This window comes from Desmodus rotundus, chromosome 7, assembly GCF_022682495.2.
Source record: "Desmodus rotundus isolate HL8 chromosome 7, HLdesRot8A.1, whole genome shotgun sequence".
Classification (NCBI taxonomy): Eukaryota; Metazoa; Chordata; class Mammalia; order Chiroptera; family Phyllostomidae; genus Desmodus; species Desmodus rotundus.
In genome coordinates this window covers 6,527,438-6,542,125 of record NC_071393.1, presented here as the reverse complement: position 1 = coordinate 6,542,125, position 14,688 = coordinate 6,527,438, and the positions used below count along the sequence as shown (strand labels likewise).

The window sequence follows — 14,688 nt, the reverse complement described above, 5'->3', positions numbered from 1 at the left end:
ACGGCGGGCTGAAGACTGCGTCTGGACTTCGTTAGAATGCAGCCGTTAGCTTGCTCCCTTCTCTCTGATGGCTGCGAGTGATTGACACTTACAAATTACCCAGCCGAAAGTGTCGAGTCTTTGACCCCTGAGTAACATCTTTGGCAAGCCTGAGATTTGCCAGCATTTTGTCATCTAATTACTACAAATCCCTTGAAAATTCACTGGCTGGTGAATTTTTAATGCGGGGCAATTTCAATGTGATGCATTGCCCAGATGGGTTCTTGCGTTTCTCGTCTCTCTCTCTCTCTTTTCCTCTTCGCTCTCTTTCTCTCTCCATCCCTCTTTGCTTAACTTTAATCATCTCAAACTTTTGAATGAGCCTGTGGCAGGAGCCCCGCCCTGAACATCTGGGCGGAGCAGCTGGAGGGTGTGGGGTCTTTGCATCTGCGCCTTCCCGTGCTGTGTGCTTTGGAAATGCGCCTGGAGACGGCCACCAGGAAAACATTTCACTGCTGCCTCCCAGACAGCCCATGGGTCCACCTGCTCCGCGTGGACTCCCCCAGCTAGCACAGCAGACCTGGCAGGGCTGAAACACCAGCCTCCTTCGCAGCACACCTCAGTGAGTGGTGGGCTGGGGGCTGTTTGCAAGGTGGGTTACTTTCACACTGAATCTTGGGCAAAGCGAGGGTTTCACCACGGTATTATGTTTACCTTGTTCTTTAGGTCGTTGGGTAATGCTGTTCACCCGGGCCGGGGAGAGGTGTCTGCCTTTGGTGGAATAGCCTGGGACTGTACCTTCCACACCGTGTGCCTGGACAACCTCCTGCCTCTTCAGACCCCAAGGGGGAAGCCAGACTGTCTCCATCCAAGCACCGCACTGACCTGCTCGTGCTACAGGATGAACTTGGAACTTCGGCCCACCGTGGGAGCAAGTCCTGTCTGCAAACCAGGAGTGAAGAGGGACCGGGGACTGAGAAATTGAGCTCACGTTTTCGCTGGTTTTAAAATACTTATTTTCCCCCTCACCTTTCATATGTATATCGGGTTCTTATTTCTAAATACAGAAGCAAGGTGCCTTTTAAACTGTCCCCGCAGCAGCCCCCCGTGGGGCACCTTCCTCACTGACAACACAGGGCGAAAAACGCGATCACAGCCATGTGCTCACTGTTGACCTCAGCCAGCCCTCTCCACCCCCACCCCCTTCCCCCTATTCAGGGAAGCGAGGTTTTGCTTTTCAGCCCCATTTCTGGTTACATGTGTACACGGCTGATAAAATATTCCACTTCACCCCTTCTCCCCATGGGACCTGCCGTCTTACGGGGAAAGGGTTTGTATGACAGCGACCGCGACAACCGTGTCGCCTGGAAACCGTGGTGATAGGGAGGGGGCCCCTGTGTCTCCGGGTCTTTTATTCAGATTCCCTCCTCTGGTGCTGATAACGGCGATGCTGGCGAGAGAAGGCCCAGGTCTCCTCCACGGGCTCCAGTCGCGGCCCTGGTGCCTTGAGCAGGGAGATGCTATCGAAGTTCGCAGTGTTCGCTGCCTAGGGACACCCACCTCCCCCGGACTTCACCTGGGATCACCCGGACAGGCAGAGAGGCCAGCTGTGCCCCTCAGCAGAGGAGGCAGTGGGTGCTGAATGCTTGAGCCCGCCGTCCCTGGACACCTTCGAAAGTTGGAGCCAGAGCCGAATCTGGAAGCAAACTGGCGGATGGATAGAAACCAGCCAACGGAGGGGGGGCGGGGCAAGGCGTTGCACGCCGTGAGGGGCGTGTCCCAGCAGCTGAGGTGGTTGGCGGGGGAGGAAGGAGATAGGGAAGCAGTGGGGGGCTCCACCCACAGGACTCTGGACAAGGCCTCTGAAGACTGATTCTTGCTTCTCCACCCACTTGATCCTCAGGTCTCCCTTCAGGTGTAACTGCTGTTCTTCAAACCCAGAATATTCCAGGGGCAGCCGGGGTGGATGCAGACATCCTTAAGCTTCTTTCTACCTCCCTTTACACAAAGCAACAGCTGACTGGGCTCTGAGTTCCCAGGAGCAGGGACTTTCCACTCAGCGTTCCGAGTGCCTCCCCTGATGTGACCGCTCCGAAGGGCCCTGACTCCGGGCTGGGCGCTCAGGGGCAGGGCCACAGACCCTGTGCTAGGAAGAGCTTCGAATAGGGTGTGGGGCTCCTCAGATAGGAATGGATTGAATAAGCTTCACGTGGGAGGTTCAGCGTCTTCTGAAAGGTCAGGAAAAGATGGGGTTCAGGCAGGAAGGCAACAAGCATTTAATAAGCACCAGGGTGGCAAAGACAAGATCCACGGCTGGCCTTGGAGAGTTCAAGTTTAGTAGACATGACCTTTTAGAAGGAGGAACCTTCAAGATGGGAGCCTGCCGGGGAGAAGGGACAACCACAGCGGCCTTCATGGGCCAGTAACCACGCGTGTACTGAGACCCCTCCAGCCAGGGCGGTTTTCAGGAGGAGCCTTTTCCAAACAAAGGTGCGCATGCGCATTATGTGTGCATTACAGCCAGGCCCCTGCACGCGGCCGACCGATGAGCACAAGCCAGCAGCGCTTGGGCCCACGTGGAAAGAAACGCACAAAAGAGAACCGTGAATGATTAATTCTGTTATCTCTCCGCTGCTGCCGCTCTCTCCAGCCCCGTGGTCCTCAAGACTGAGAAATGATGCAAAAAGGCAGGTAGGGACTAGGAATGTGCCTTTATTTTTACTATGCCTCAAAATTCCTCAGCTTTTTTCTTCTGGTTTTGTTTTATTTTGGATTGTGTGTGTGTGTGTGCGTGCACACGCAAGCATTTCGTCTCCTAACGAGAGTGCTGTTAGAACCATCGAAGTTCTGGGCTTGTTTGCGCTGTAGTGTCTACGCGACAATATCTGCCACCAGTTCTGAGACTAGGGACATTTTGTTCCTCCTCTTCTCTCGTATTCATTCATTTAATAAATACTTATTGACGGCCTGGCACTGCCCTTGGCACAGGGACACATAGCTGGGACAGAAAGTTTTTCCTCCTTAGGCCTCGTGGGAAAAGAGACGCCAGCCCAGGAACAAATAAATGTATGATTTCAAATAGGGGTGAGGGCTAGAGAAAGTGGAGGGGTGGTCCAGAAAGGCCGCTCAGAGTAAGTGACATTTAAGCCAAGACTTGAAGACGGAAAAAAAGCCACCCGTGTGTGCCGAAAATTGCAGGGGGCAAGCAGCATCTCAGGCAGAGAGACACGCAAGTTCAAAGGAAGCAGGAAGGCATTGTGCTCGAGGACTTACAGGTGGCCAGGGTTCCTGGAACACAGCGGGTGATGTGAAGAAGGGACTCGAGGGATATTTAGTCACATAGAAGCAGCTGCGGAGGGCTTGCCATTCAACAGGAAAGACATAGATAATGCAGCAGTGAAGTGGGGGAGGTGGAGTAAAAAGAGGACGTGGCAGATGCTGTGGGATAACCAGTTGTTTCCAATCTCCTTCACCTGTGCTGCCTTCCCGTTGCTTTCCCTGCCCGCCTGGCAGCTAGAGGCGTCTGAGTCACAGTTAGCCATCAGACCTCAGCAAAAACCTGCTAGAAGCTTTCCAGTTTTTGTTTTCCTGATTTAAAAAAAAAGAAAAAGAAAAATTACAAGCACTCTTCCTTCCTCTTTTCCTTTTGCCCTTAACTTGGATGTGATGCCTGGAGCTGCAGCAGCCATTTTGCACCCTTGAGGGAAAAGCCAAGAATCACAAAGACAGATGAGCCACTTAACGCCAGCCACCCATCTACAGCCTTTTTGTTATATGAAAAGAATGCCCCCCATTTACTGAAGATACAGTTAGTTGGTTTTACTGTTATTTGTCAAAAGCATTCCTGGGATGGTACAGGGAGTAAGGGATTGGGGCTGGGGAGAAGTGAATAACAATATAGGTGAATCTGAGTTCAAAAGCAGCCACCTGGAGATTCTAAAATGGAGCACTGGATGTGGAAGAGTCTTTGATGATAAAATGAGCCTGCTGTTTACTTGAAAATCTCTGCTTCAAGTTCCATGTTATTGGAAAGGGTTAAGGGGAAGTGAGTCGAGAAAGACAGGGTCCTAATCGCACCTAAAAGCAAGCTCGGTGAGCAGACTCCACCATCTGAGAAAGACTGCTTTCTGGGGCTTATTCGTGTGTCTGTTGAACCCAGATGGGGAAAGGGCCAAAGGGGATGGAGAAAAGGAAAAATTTGTTTCTGCATAAACTCTGAAGAGGCCCTAGCGCTAGCCCTGGATTTCCAGGGTTTGAGCCACATTGTGACAATAAATGTGTGAAATAAGAAAGAACAATTATAAACATGGGCAAATTACTTACCCAATGAGAACCAAAGGGAAAAAGAACACTTACTCTGGGCGGGGGGTCCTCTCTAGAGGCCCATGTGAGTTCTTGGGAAGCGGAGGTCTGCACTGAAATAGAAATCACACAACAGCCACCAGCGCCAGGTGCCTGGAGTGGAGGCTGCACGAACGTCGTGGTCGGAAGCAGGCATCCCAGGAGACAGAGGAATGTGGGGCCCTGGTTCCAAGACGCAAGGGCAGGGCAGTGCCAATCCTGCCCCCTTGATCTAGTCCTATCTGAGGTCAAGGTTCTCAGAGAAGGACCTTGAAGAAGCACCACGCCCCAGGGGAGGCCCCGATGCTGTGGCTCTCTCCCGGAGCCTTTGGCATGTTGGCATTGACCAAGCAAACACGTGGTGAATACCTCCTGTGTCCCTACTGTCCTGGGTGCTCAGTCATCTAAGCCCAAAGGGCTATTGACATAGAAGATGGTGTCACGGCAGCTACGAGAACTTAGAATCAGCAATGTTCTCACTGCCACGTTCTCTCGCGGGAAGTACTGACAGCTGTCTCTCCACCAGGACACGATTAACTTGAGCCTAGAAAACTCCAGACTTGACGTGAGTGCTGAAGATCAAACTAGCATCAGCGTTCATCAAAATAAACTAGTTTGGAGAAAGTGCCTCAAGACTTTGGTGTTACTGAAAATACTGACTTGCAGAGGAGAAGCCAGGAGACATGCAGAACCCCTGCATGACTGGGAGTTGGTCCCGTTTTCTGCTTGGTCCGCAGCTCCTTTCTCCAGCTTCAGAGAGGCAGCCACACAGGCTTCTGACTTCCCCTTCCTAACCCACATAAAGTATTGGCGTTGACACGTTTGCCATGAAAAATTGCATTTGTGGCGTAAGGTGAAAGTTGAGAGGGACCAAATAAGACCATAGACACCAGAAGGTCTGTGTGAGAAGGTGCAGAGCAGCTTGGTTTGCAAGAGCTAACCGCAGGAAGCCACCCACGTGTCTTATCGGCAGTCGACTGGGTCAGCGATGGTGGCTTGTTCGCACGGCTGACCACTGGGCGGCAGCGAAGAAGGAACACAGCAAGGACAACTCTCACTGAGCGTGCTCCCTGAGCGAGGGAAGCCAGGCCCAAAAATCACGTGGGACTCCGCTGGTCCGATGTTCAAGAAGAGGCAAAATGAATGGAAGGTGACGGAAGTCGGAATGGCGGTCGCCCTTGGGGATGGGGCGGCAATGGAGGTACTTGAGGGAGCCTGCTTGTGGGCTGGAAACGTTCCCTCACTCGATCCGGGTGGCGGTTCCACGAGTGTTTGCACGGGTAAGAATTCGCTGGAAGGTGCTCTCGGTGTTGTACCCGGATGAGAGACACTTCCAGCGCTTCTGTCACAGCCACGCACGTTTCCGTAGAGCGACCATTCTCAAACTCCTGAGTCTCAGGAACCCCGTTACACTCCTAAAGTCGTGAGGACCTCCAAAAGCTATCAATCAATATTTATTGTTTAGAAATTAAAACTGAGACACTGAAACACATTTAATTCACTTAAAAATGGTAATAAATTCAATTACACAGTCACATATTTTGTAGAAAACTAATAGTTCCCAAAAACCATGATAGATTTAGTGAGAGGAGGGGCATGGTTTGACACCTTTGCAAATTTCTGTAATGCCTGGCTCAACAGGAAACACCCACTGCTCAGACCTGCTTCTGCACTCAGTCTGATGCGATCTGTTTTGGGGTCAGGGTGTGTGAAGAGAATCTGTTCGCACAAAGATGTGGGGTGGAGCGGGGAGGGCCCTGCGGACCCCCCAGAGGGTGTCCTGGACCCCAATGTCCTCAGGTTGCCGCCTGAGAGGGCGCGGGTCCTGGCTGCCCCGTAGCAGAGAAGCAGGGCTTCGCAGGGGGCAGAGCGCCAGTGCTCAGCCTCTGAACGTCCTAACTCTCTCGGCTTAACAACCACTCTGAGTATCTGATGAAAGCTAAGGATCTTTGCCAGGAGAGAAAACCATTTTTAGTGGATGCGAGAGGGGTGTGCGTGTGCATAATTTCGGGGGCTTCACCAGCCCCTAGAGGCCCATCACTGACCTCAAAGTAACAGCCATCGGTTGGGGGAGGGGAAGGACTGTACGAGGTGGAGGGTACAGACCAGTTGGTTTGCCCCAAACAGCCCCCAGTTGCTCCTAGGCCCTGAACAAGAACACAGCCCCCTCTAGTCCCTCCCGTGCAGTCATGCAGTCACCTCCAGAGCTAATAATATCAATAACAACTTCTACTTGGGGGGAGTGTTTACGCCATGCCAGACACGATCAGGTTTACACGTGTTCTCTAAGTTAGTCCTCACGAGAGCCCTTGATGCTGTCCTTATCCCCGTGTTATAGATGGGGACACTGGCACCCAGAGAGGCAAAGTCACTCGCCCAAGTTCACGCAGCACAGCCAGGATTGCACCAGCTGGGTCTGGCAGCCACACCTGCATTCAGATCTCAGTGCCGGTGGCTTTACAACTGAGGGTGTGTGTGTGTGTGTGTGTGTGTGTGTGTGTGTGTGTGTGTGTGTGTGTGGTGTCGAGCAGGGGAATCTGTTTTCCCAAACAACTCACAATATGTGAAACAAGGGGGGACTGGCTGATTAACGTGCTGGGTAGGGGGAGCATGTACCCCGACCCCCCTCCAGTGGAGATAGCCCACTAGAGTTACAGGGCTCCACATACAGAACTGGACAACTCTTTAAAAAGTAGATGATGTCTATTGAATACTTCCTACATGCGTGGCACTGGTTAAGCATGCCTATTAATTCATTTTATTTTCCCCATAATAGACAATCCATAGCTGTGGCCTTTTTAAAGATGAGGAAACAGGTTCAGAGAGGGTAGGTAACTTGCCTAAGGCCACACAGCAAGTGGCAGTGCTGGGTGAAGAGCTCAGTGATTCCTGTGGCTCTCTGTGGAGGGGGTGCATTTCTATAATCACAGTGTTTGCATGGAAAAGTCTGGAAAAACAAGACACCAAACCCTTAACAGCGGTTACTTAGAAGGCTGAGAAAACAGATGGACCTTCATTGGCTAAACCTTTTCTTGTGATTGTTTGAAATTTTAAATCAGACACATAAAACAGGATTTTTAAAAATGTAAGGCTTATCTCCCCTCCCTGCGGAGCAGGCCGTGAGTGTGTGGCTATGTGTGTGTGCGCATGCGTGTGTATGTGTGGAGAGAAACTTCCCGAAAGCCAAAAGCTGGGTGGAGGGCTGCCCAGGTCCTGGGCACCATGAGGCTGGATTGCCAGGTGATGCCGGGCACCCACAGGGGACTCGTGACCATGCTGTTATCGTCCCCGAAGTCCTCCAGACGTGCACCCACATGTGGGTGGGCACTCAGGTCCCCCTGGAAAAAAAACTGCAGGTGCCACAAGCCACTGGAACCCCCTGGAGCCATGGGCCTGGCCCTGGGGGTGCCCACAGTCACCCCACGAGTATGAATGCCCCCCCACAACATCCCCTGGCGCTCACAAGACAAGAGATTCTCATTTTCACCCGGCACACAGCCTGTCTCCTGGAGAGCCAGGAGCCTCCTTCTATTTTTTTCCTGAATGATAATTTCCCCCCCTTTTTTTTGTAGCTAAAAATCACCCAGGCTTGTCCAGACGAGAGGGCAGAAAATTATGCCGTGAAAGAGAAGGGAAGATAATTTCTCTGGGTCACAGACATTCTCGCTTGTCATCCGTCTGCAGGAGACGTGGAGAGGGAGGGAGAGCTGCTGAGATGTGAGGCCCAAGAATGAAAATGAAGGCTGGCCCAAATCCATCACTGTCCTCCTTGGTTCTCCCTGGGGGGGGGCAGGGCTGACCCTGGTGGGGAGGGCTGAGGGGGGACAGGGGTTTGGGGCTCTGATCAGGGGCCGGAAAAAGAGGAAGGCAGCAGAGAGCGGCAGAAGACTAACCCAGCTGCCCCAGCTGGAAAGGCCCAAGTCCTGCCTTGGGCCTCAGTTTCCCCACTGAGAACTCCTCCTGTACTCCCCACCTGCACCCCTCCCACAGGCAGGAGATGACACACGGGAACATTCTGGAGCATCTGGACCATGAAAACATGAAATAAGTGAGCGGATGGCACTGTGCTCACCAAAGGCAGATGCAGCCTGCAGGCTGGGGTGGGGGTGGGCAATGCCACCCCTGTCTGGGCCTCAGTTTTCCCATCTGTAAACTGGGGAGAATAACACGACCTATCGTGAAGGGCTGTTGTCAGGACAAGGGAGAATTATGTATATGTTTCTGGCATGCTGTAGTCACACAATTGTAATAATCGAAACAATTGAAATTTACAAGGGCACTACCTAGAGTCACCCGTGTTAACAATGGGTAATGCCTCAGAGTCTCATTTCTCTCTCAAAAAAAAAAAAATCCCATAAGAGCTTAAAGAGGCACAGTGTAGAAAAACACAAAATCAATAGTCTGACAAACTGGTTTGAGTCGTAGGTGTCACTGTGTGGCCCTGGGCAAGTCATTTTCCTTCCATGGGCCTCAGTTACCCCATCTGCAAAGAGTGGGTTGTGATGCCTCACAGGGTGGCCGGGAAGACTAGAATTACTCCGTGGGACCTGCCTAGTACAGTGAGGACCTCATCATGAGAATAGCCACTCCCCAAAGGCACAGTTTGGGATTCTCTGCCCCCAGAGTGACGGTGGGAAAGGAAGACGGAGGGGCCAGCAGCCTCTGGCCCACTGGCCGGTCTCGGGCATCGTTTTCAGGTTGAAGGTGCATCAACATCCCTTGGTCCCCCTGATGCAGGGCAGGCAAGCTCTTTCTCTAAAAGGCTAGATGGTGAACATCATCAGTTTTGCAGGCAAAACAGCCAGGAACAACATGTCACAAAGGGCATATCTGGGTCCTCCTAACATTTATTTACAAAAACAAGCTGGGGGCCAGACTTGGCCACGGGACGCCGTCTGTCTCTATTTAGTGTCGTTGTCGTTGCCCTGGTGGAATGGCAGGGCCGTGGCATGAGATACCCACCCAGACCAGAGCTCTGTCAGGCTACAGCAGGCAAGTCCAACGCGGAATCAGTCCCCCCGTCCATCACCTTAGGCCAGATCAGATGTCTCCTGTGACCTATGCTGGACCTGCTCTTCCTCCCCCACACCCTACTTCCATGCCGGGCCCTTAGCAGCTTGTCCTTTGAGGTCTTCCCTGGTGGGAAGTCTTCCCCTGGCTGGTCAGTTTGGAGTTGACCTTCAAGACTTGGTTACCACACTGAGTTGGGATCTTTGAAGAACTACCACAGAGCCTTCTCAAGCAAGATGGCAAATATGTAGTGTGCATTACGAACCCTCCGTTTCTGTACCAAGGCAGACATTAGTAATCAATCAAGATGATCTTTCCTGCTTTAGGCATCCATTAAACCAGATAGAACTGCTTTTGAGATAAAAGCTCATCGCCACTCAGACTGTAAGAGAAATGAGCTGCTACAGTGCTAGTTTCTTTTACGGGCCTGGGAAGTCCTGAGGTCTAGGGTAGAAGTGTAAAATGCTCAGCACAAGCACTTCCTAAGAGCCCTGTAAACTCCTGTGCTTACCAGCTCCAGTGTGTAGGCTTCTGGTGGCCTCGTTGGGAAAACATGAGCCCAGAGGTCTTATGAATCCTGGGAGGAGCTTCAAGGGTGTTTGGCTAAAAGTTAGGACCTCTGCCTGCCCCAAATTCAAGTCCTCTTGTTGTCCAAGGAGGAAGAGTGTGGGCATACGCAACAGAGGAAGGGGCAACACCCCCATTGTGCTTCAAAGGCCTCTTGTGGCTTTAAAGAAAAAAAATCAGGGGTGGGGTGGGGGGATGGGGAGAAAATGCAGACAACTGTAATTGAATAACAATAAAAATTTTAAAAAAGAGAGAGAGATCTATCTTCTCAACACACACACACACAAAATCAAAATCCCCTACTCTGGCTTCTTTTACTCCTTCCAACTTATCAAGCTCCCTCCTGTCTCAGGGTCTTAGCACCTGCTGTTCCCTCTGCCTGAAATGCTCTTCCATGCCCTCTTCACCTCATCAATACCTATTTATCCTTCAGATCTCAGCTCACATGTCATTTCCTCAGGGAAGAGCCTGCATCTCCCAGCCGTGATAGTATTTTTCCTTCTAGCATGGAGAGTTTGTGATTTGGTAATATTGCCTCCTCCACTGGACGGTCAGCCCCCTATGTGCCAGGAGGGGCTGTGTCTGTTTATTGATTGATTGATTCATTCATTCATTCCACAACTGTTGATTGAGAGCTTACCATGTGCAAGATGGAATGGTTGGGAGAACCATGACGTAGGAAAAAGCAAGACTCTTACAAGGAAAGAAGTAGGCAAATGTGGCTAGAGCAAAGTGAGTGAGGGGGTGCACAAGGGAGGAAAGACAAGGGCAGGGGTGGTTGGATTTGATACAAAAGGCACAGGGACGCTGCATCAGTCAGCTACGGCTAAAATAATGCTGTAGAACAAATCACCCCAGTCGCTTAAAGCAATGAGCACTATATTTCTTCGTGAGCCTATGGGTCAAGGTCTGGCTTGGGCTGAGTTCTCCAGTGCATCTGCGGCCAGCTGTGGCTCAGGGAGGTGACTCTGCTCACTGAGGCTGGCCTCTCTGCCATGCATGCAGTTGGCTGGCAGGTGGTCCCGAGTGGCCTCTCTGGGGAGGACTTGGCTGTCCTCCACATGACCACTCATCCTCCAGCAGGCTAGCCTAGGTTCATTCTCAAGGTGAAGGCAAGACTGCAGGACAGAGAGCGGAGGCTGCAAGGTCTCCTGAGGTCCAGGCTCAGAGCAGGCAAAACAAAGCTTCTGCAACATTCTGTTGGCCAAGCCAACTTGAGGAGCCGGTTGGGTCCACCAGGTATCTATCCCCCTACAGCACAGAGATGGGCACAGGTGAGGGGCTCCTGCAATGCTTGTGGGATGGATGTACAGATAGGGGATGATGGTTGGATGTTCTTGGACTGTGGCTGAGCCTGAATTGATAACAAGGGGTTAAAATTCCTCAGCCTGGCCGATTAGGGGCCCTTGTGCCCCTTCCCCGGAGCTGCACTGAGCAGAGGAGACAGCGTCTTCCTCCCAAAGTTTAATTAAGTGCTCTGCCTCCACGGGACTAATCCTGTTATCGCTGCCCAGAGCTGACCGCGGGGGCGGTGTAAAATGTCAGCTGTCGGGAGGGCCTGGTGGGGCGCTGAAAGCCACTGGAATTTGGGGACAGGCAGGGGGTGGAGAGGAAGCCAGAGTCCCCGCAGGGGCAGGACGTCTGCTTCCAGATGGGACACAAAGGGGCAGCTCCCTTTCAATCCCGTCCCAGGAGGAGGTGAGGAAGAGGAGGAGGAGCAGGCAGGAGTCTGCTGAGAAGCTTTTGGCTTGGATGAACTTTGCTGTGTGTGCTGTGGCTGCTGCCCGTCTCCCGCAGCACATTCCAGGGGAGAACTCTCCAGTCCCACATTCCCTCCTCTTCTGCAGAGGCGGACGCGCGCGCGGTCATCCCAGACTAGCGGGGTTTCGATCCTACGTCATCTGTTTCCTGTGTGGCTTTGAGCTGATGACTTCACCTCTCTGAGCCTCCGCTTCCCCATCCTTCGGTGGGGGTGGTGACAGCAATCTCCCACGGCTAGTGAGAAGAAGATGCAACAGAGCCGAGAGCAGCAGCCCTGATCACATTATTCTCAGCGAGTGGGCTATTGTCATTCCCGTCTCCCATCCCCATGACTGTTTGGGAGCAGACTGGGTCTTCAAGCCACATCCCTGCACATTCCAGGGGCATCTACCAGCAGGTAGATGGGACCAGTGCCCCCTAAAGATGTGCAGAGCTCAGGATAAGTGACCTTACCAGGCAGTTTTGCTCATCGCCAAATCTCAGTCCTTAACCCAGGGCTTGGTGAGTGTTGCCTGAGTTTTTTACCTGTGACTCTTCATTCATTCATTCATTCATTCCATTCATTCATTCATTCCATTCATCCATGCAGAAATTTGTGGATGCCATTTCAGTTTTTCTGTGGGGGGTGGGGGTGGGGGCGGGCCACTGGACAAGGTAATTCCTTCTTGCTGTAACATGCAATGGTTTGTGCGGGGGAGGGATTGAGAAATAAGTCACTTTTTCCTGAAAGTGATTCCCTTATCTGATACTCCTCCTCCAGGCAGAAATCTTGGCAGTTCCCCGTCAGGAGGACTTCAGGACACCTGCTGAGGTCGGAGAGGGGTTGCAGCTCTGGAGAGAGGAGCAAAGCCCTGGGATGCGGGTTGCAGGGGGAGGATGGGGAGCCTGGGGCAGTGAGGACGTACACTAGAGCCCCAAACAAACCCTGGAGTCGACTTTATAATAATCACCAGCTCATGCCCAGAGCTCTCCACCCGCCACACGCTGTCCTAAGCACCTCGCTGTCACCTGCCTGACCAGCCTAGGAGGCAGGTGTGATTATTACCCTCATTGTACAGATGAGGGAACAGGCCCAGAATGGTGCCCCAAGCCACACAATGTAGGGAACTGGGCCACCAACCAAATTCATTATTTCTTTAAAGACTTTGTTTATTTTTAGAGAGCGGGGAAAGGAGGGAGAAAGAGAGAGAGAAACGTCAATCAGTTGCCTCTCATATGCACCCTTACCTGTGTCTAAACCCACAACCCAGACATGTGCCCTGACTGGGAATCGAACCACCAACCTTTCCCTTTGCAGGATGACGCCCAACCCACTGAGCCACACTGGTCAGGGCCAGAGTCCAGTTGCTTAACAGCCATGCTTTGAACCTCGTTGCTGTATGGCTTCCTGACTCAGTTTCCTCACCTGTCAAGTGAAGCACCCAGTACCTTCCCACAGACCTGACAAGGGGCAGGGCGGGGCGGAGCGTGGGGCTCTGGAGCCCTCCTCTGGGCGCCAAGGGCAGCCAGGGAGGCCGAGGCAGGTGATCCAAAGCGGTAAAGCTCAGGCTCTAACGTCAGACTTCTCAGGGGGTGGGGGAGCAGGGGCAGCCATTCACCTCTCAGAACCTGTTTTCTCATCTGCAAAATGGGGGTGATTCGTTATACCCCCTCCTGGGGTGGCCAGGGAACCACAGAGCTGTGTGTGTGCCTGAGCAGAAAGTGGGTGAGGGAGGCTCCCCCAGCTCGTGGCTGGCACTGGGGCTGAGTCCCTGGGAGCTGCTGGCTGGAGACGGGGGGAAAGGCACATCTGCCTTCTGCCACTGTGGTCTCCAGAAGTCACACGGCAATGGCGACCCCAGAGAACTCCATAAAATCCAAGTGGTAGTTAAACCAGACTTCGGAGAGAACGGGAGTAATTAGCGCACTTCCCACAGAGAGTACGTCCCAAATGTCACACAGTGCCAGGGCCATTACAGCCTGCCTCTGCCTCCGCGCCCACGCTGCTGCTGGCAGGGTCCCCGCCTGGCCTGTGACCTTCTGCAAGGCCGTGGACAGTGCAGCAGGGGGTGTCCCAGGCCTGGGGACTGGACTGGGGGACACTAAGTGAGCTTCGCATTCTGCTTAGCTCAGGTACCAACAGAGCCTCATCTTGTCCATCTGTTCAATGGGTCTCTCTGTCCCCTGGGATTGTAGGGAGAGATTCGGCCATGGATGGAGAATGCTAGACACAGGACAGCCACTCTCTGTGAGGTAGGCAAATGCCACAAGGGCAAATAGTGCCCAACACACAGGAAGTAGAGGAGATGGAGCTATGACCCCACCCCTCCCTCTTTACCCAGTGCACCCATCCTCCACTATCAGGGTGGCTGCTAGAGGCTCCCAGCTCCTTCCTTCTCCACATATGTGCCCTGTGCCAATGGCAGCTGCCATCAAGGGGGGGGTTTGCCACCCAGACAGGGGGGCAGCCCACAGCCAATGCCCGGTGGATACAGGGGCACAGAGGTTAGCCCCTCACTTCAGGAGCTGGAACAACTCTGTGATACCCAATCTCATCTTCGCTTTCCTCGTCAATAATGCGGACATGGTCATCCCTGCCCCCTGGCACTGTGAGGAGGCGGGCTGGCCGGATCCACGTCCCTGTCCTCCCTTCCAGATGTAGGACCTTGGACCACTGACTTCGCCATTGTGGGCCTCGGTTTCCTTGGCTGGAGGAGGAGGTAGCCATAGAAGGTAGCTCACAGGGAGGTTGGCAGGATGACACAGTTTAATTACTTAAGGAACCAAGCCTGACGCGCATAGGCTATCAATATATGTGCCCCCCACTCCTGCTCCTTCTGTGTTCATGTTATGAGTGGAAATATCAATATAACGAACGAGCTACCTTGTGTCAGATACCGCCCCCCCCCCCAGTGCTGGGAGGGCAGTCGGTGCCTTTTCCTTCTCCTGGTGTGCATCCCGCTGCGTCCACGGGCTGACCCACCCCAATTAGGGGACTCCCGTGTTAATATTGACACACAAAGGGGCCAGCTGGTGACCTCTGAACTCATC

At 52.8% G+C, this 14,688-nt stretch overlaps 1 protein-coding gene across 1 annotated transcript in view; it reads left to right on the top strand.

The window, feature by feature from the left end:
* RBM19 (RNA binding motif protein 19) overlaps window positions 1–4,882 on the top strand; it is a 116,944-nt gene extending 112,062 nt beyond the window's left edge. The window contains exon 25 of the mRNA XM_024566792.4: window positions 706–4,882. Within this exon, the coding sequence (XP_024422560.2) occupies window positions 706–717 (12 nt within the window). The 3' untranslated portion in view covers window positions 718–4,882. The remainder of the gene's footprint in view (window positions 1–705) is intronic.
* Window positions 4,883–14,688: the final 9,806 nt, after the last annotated feature.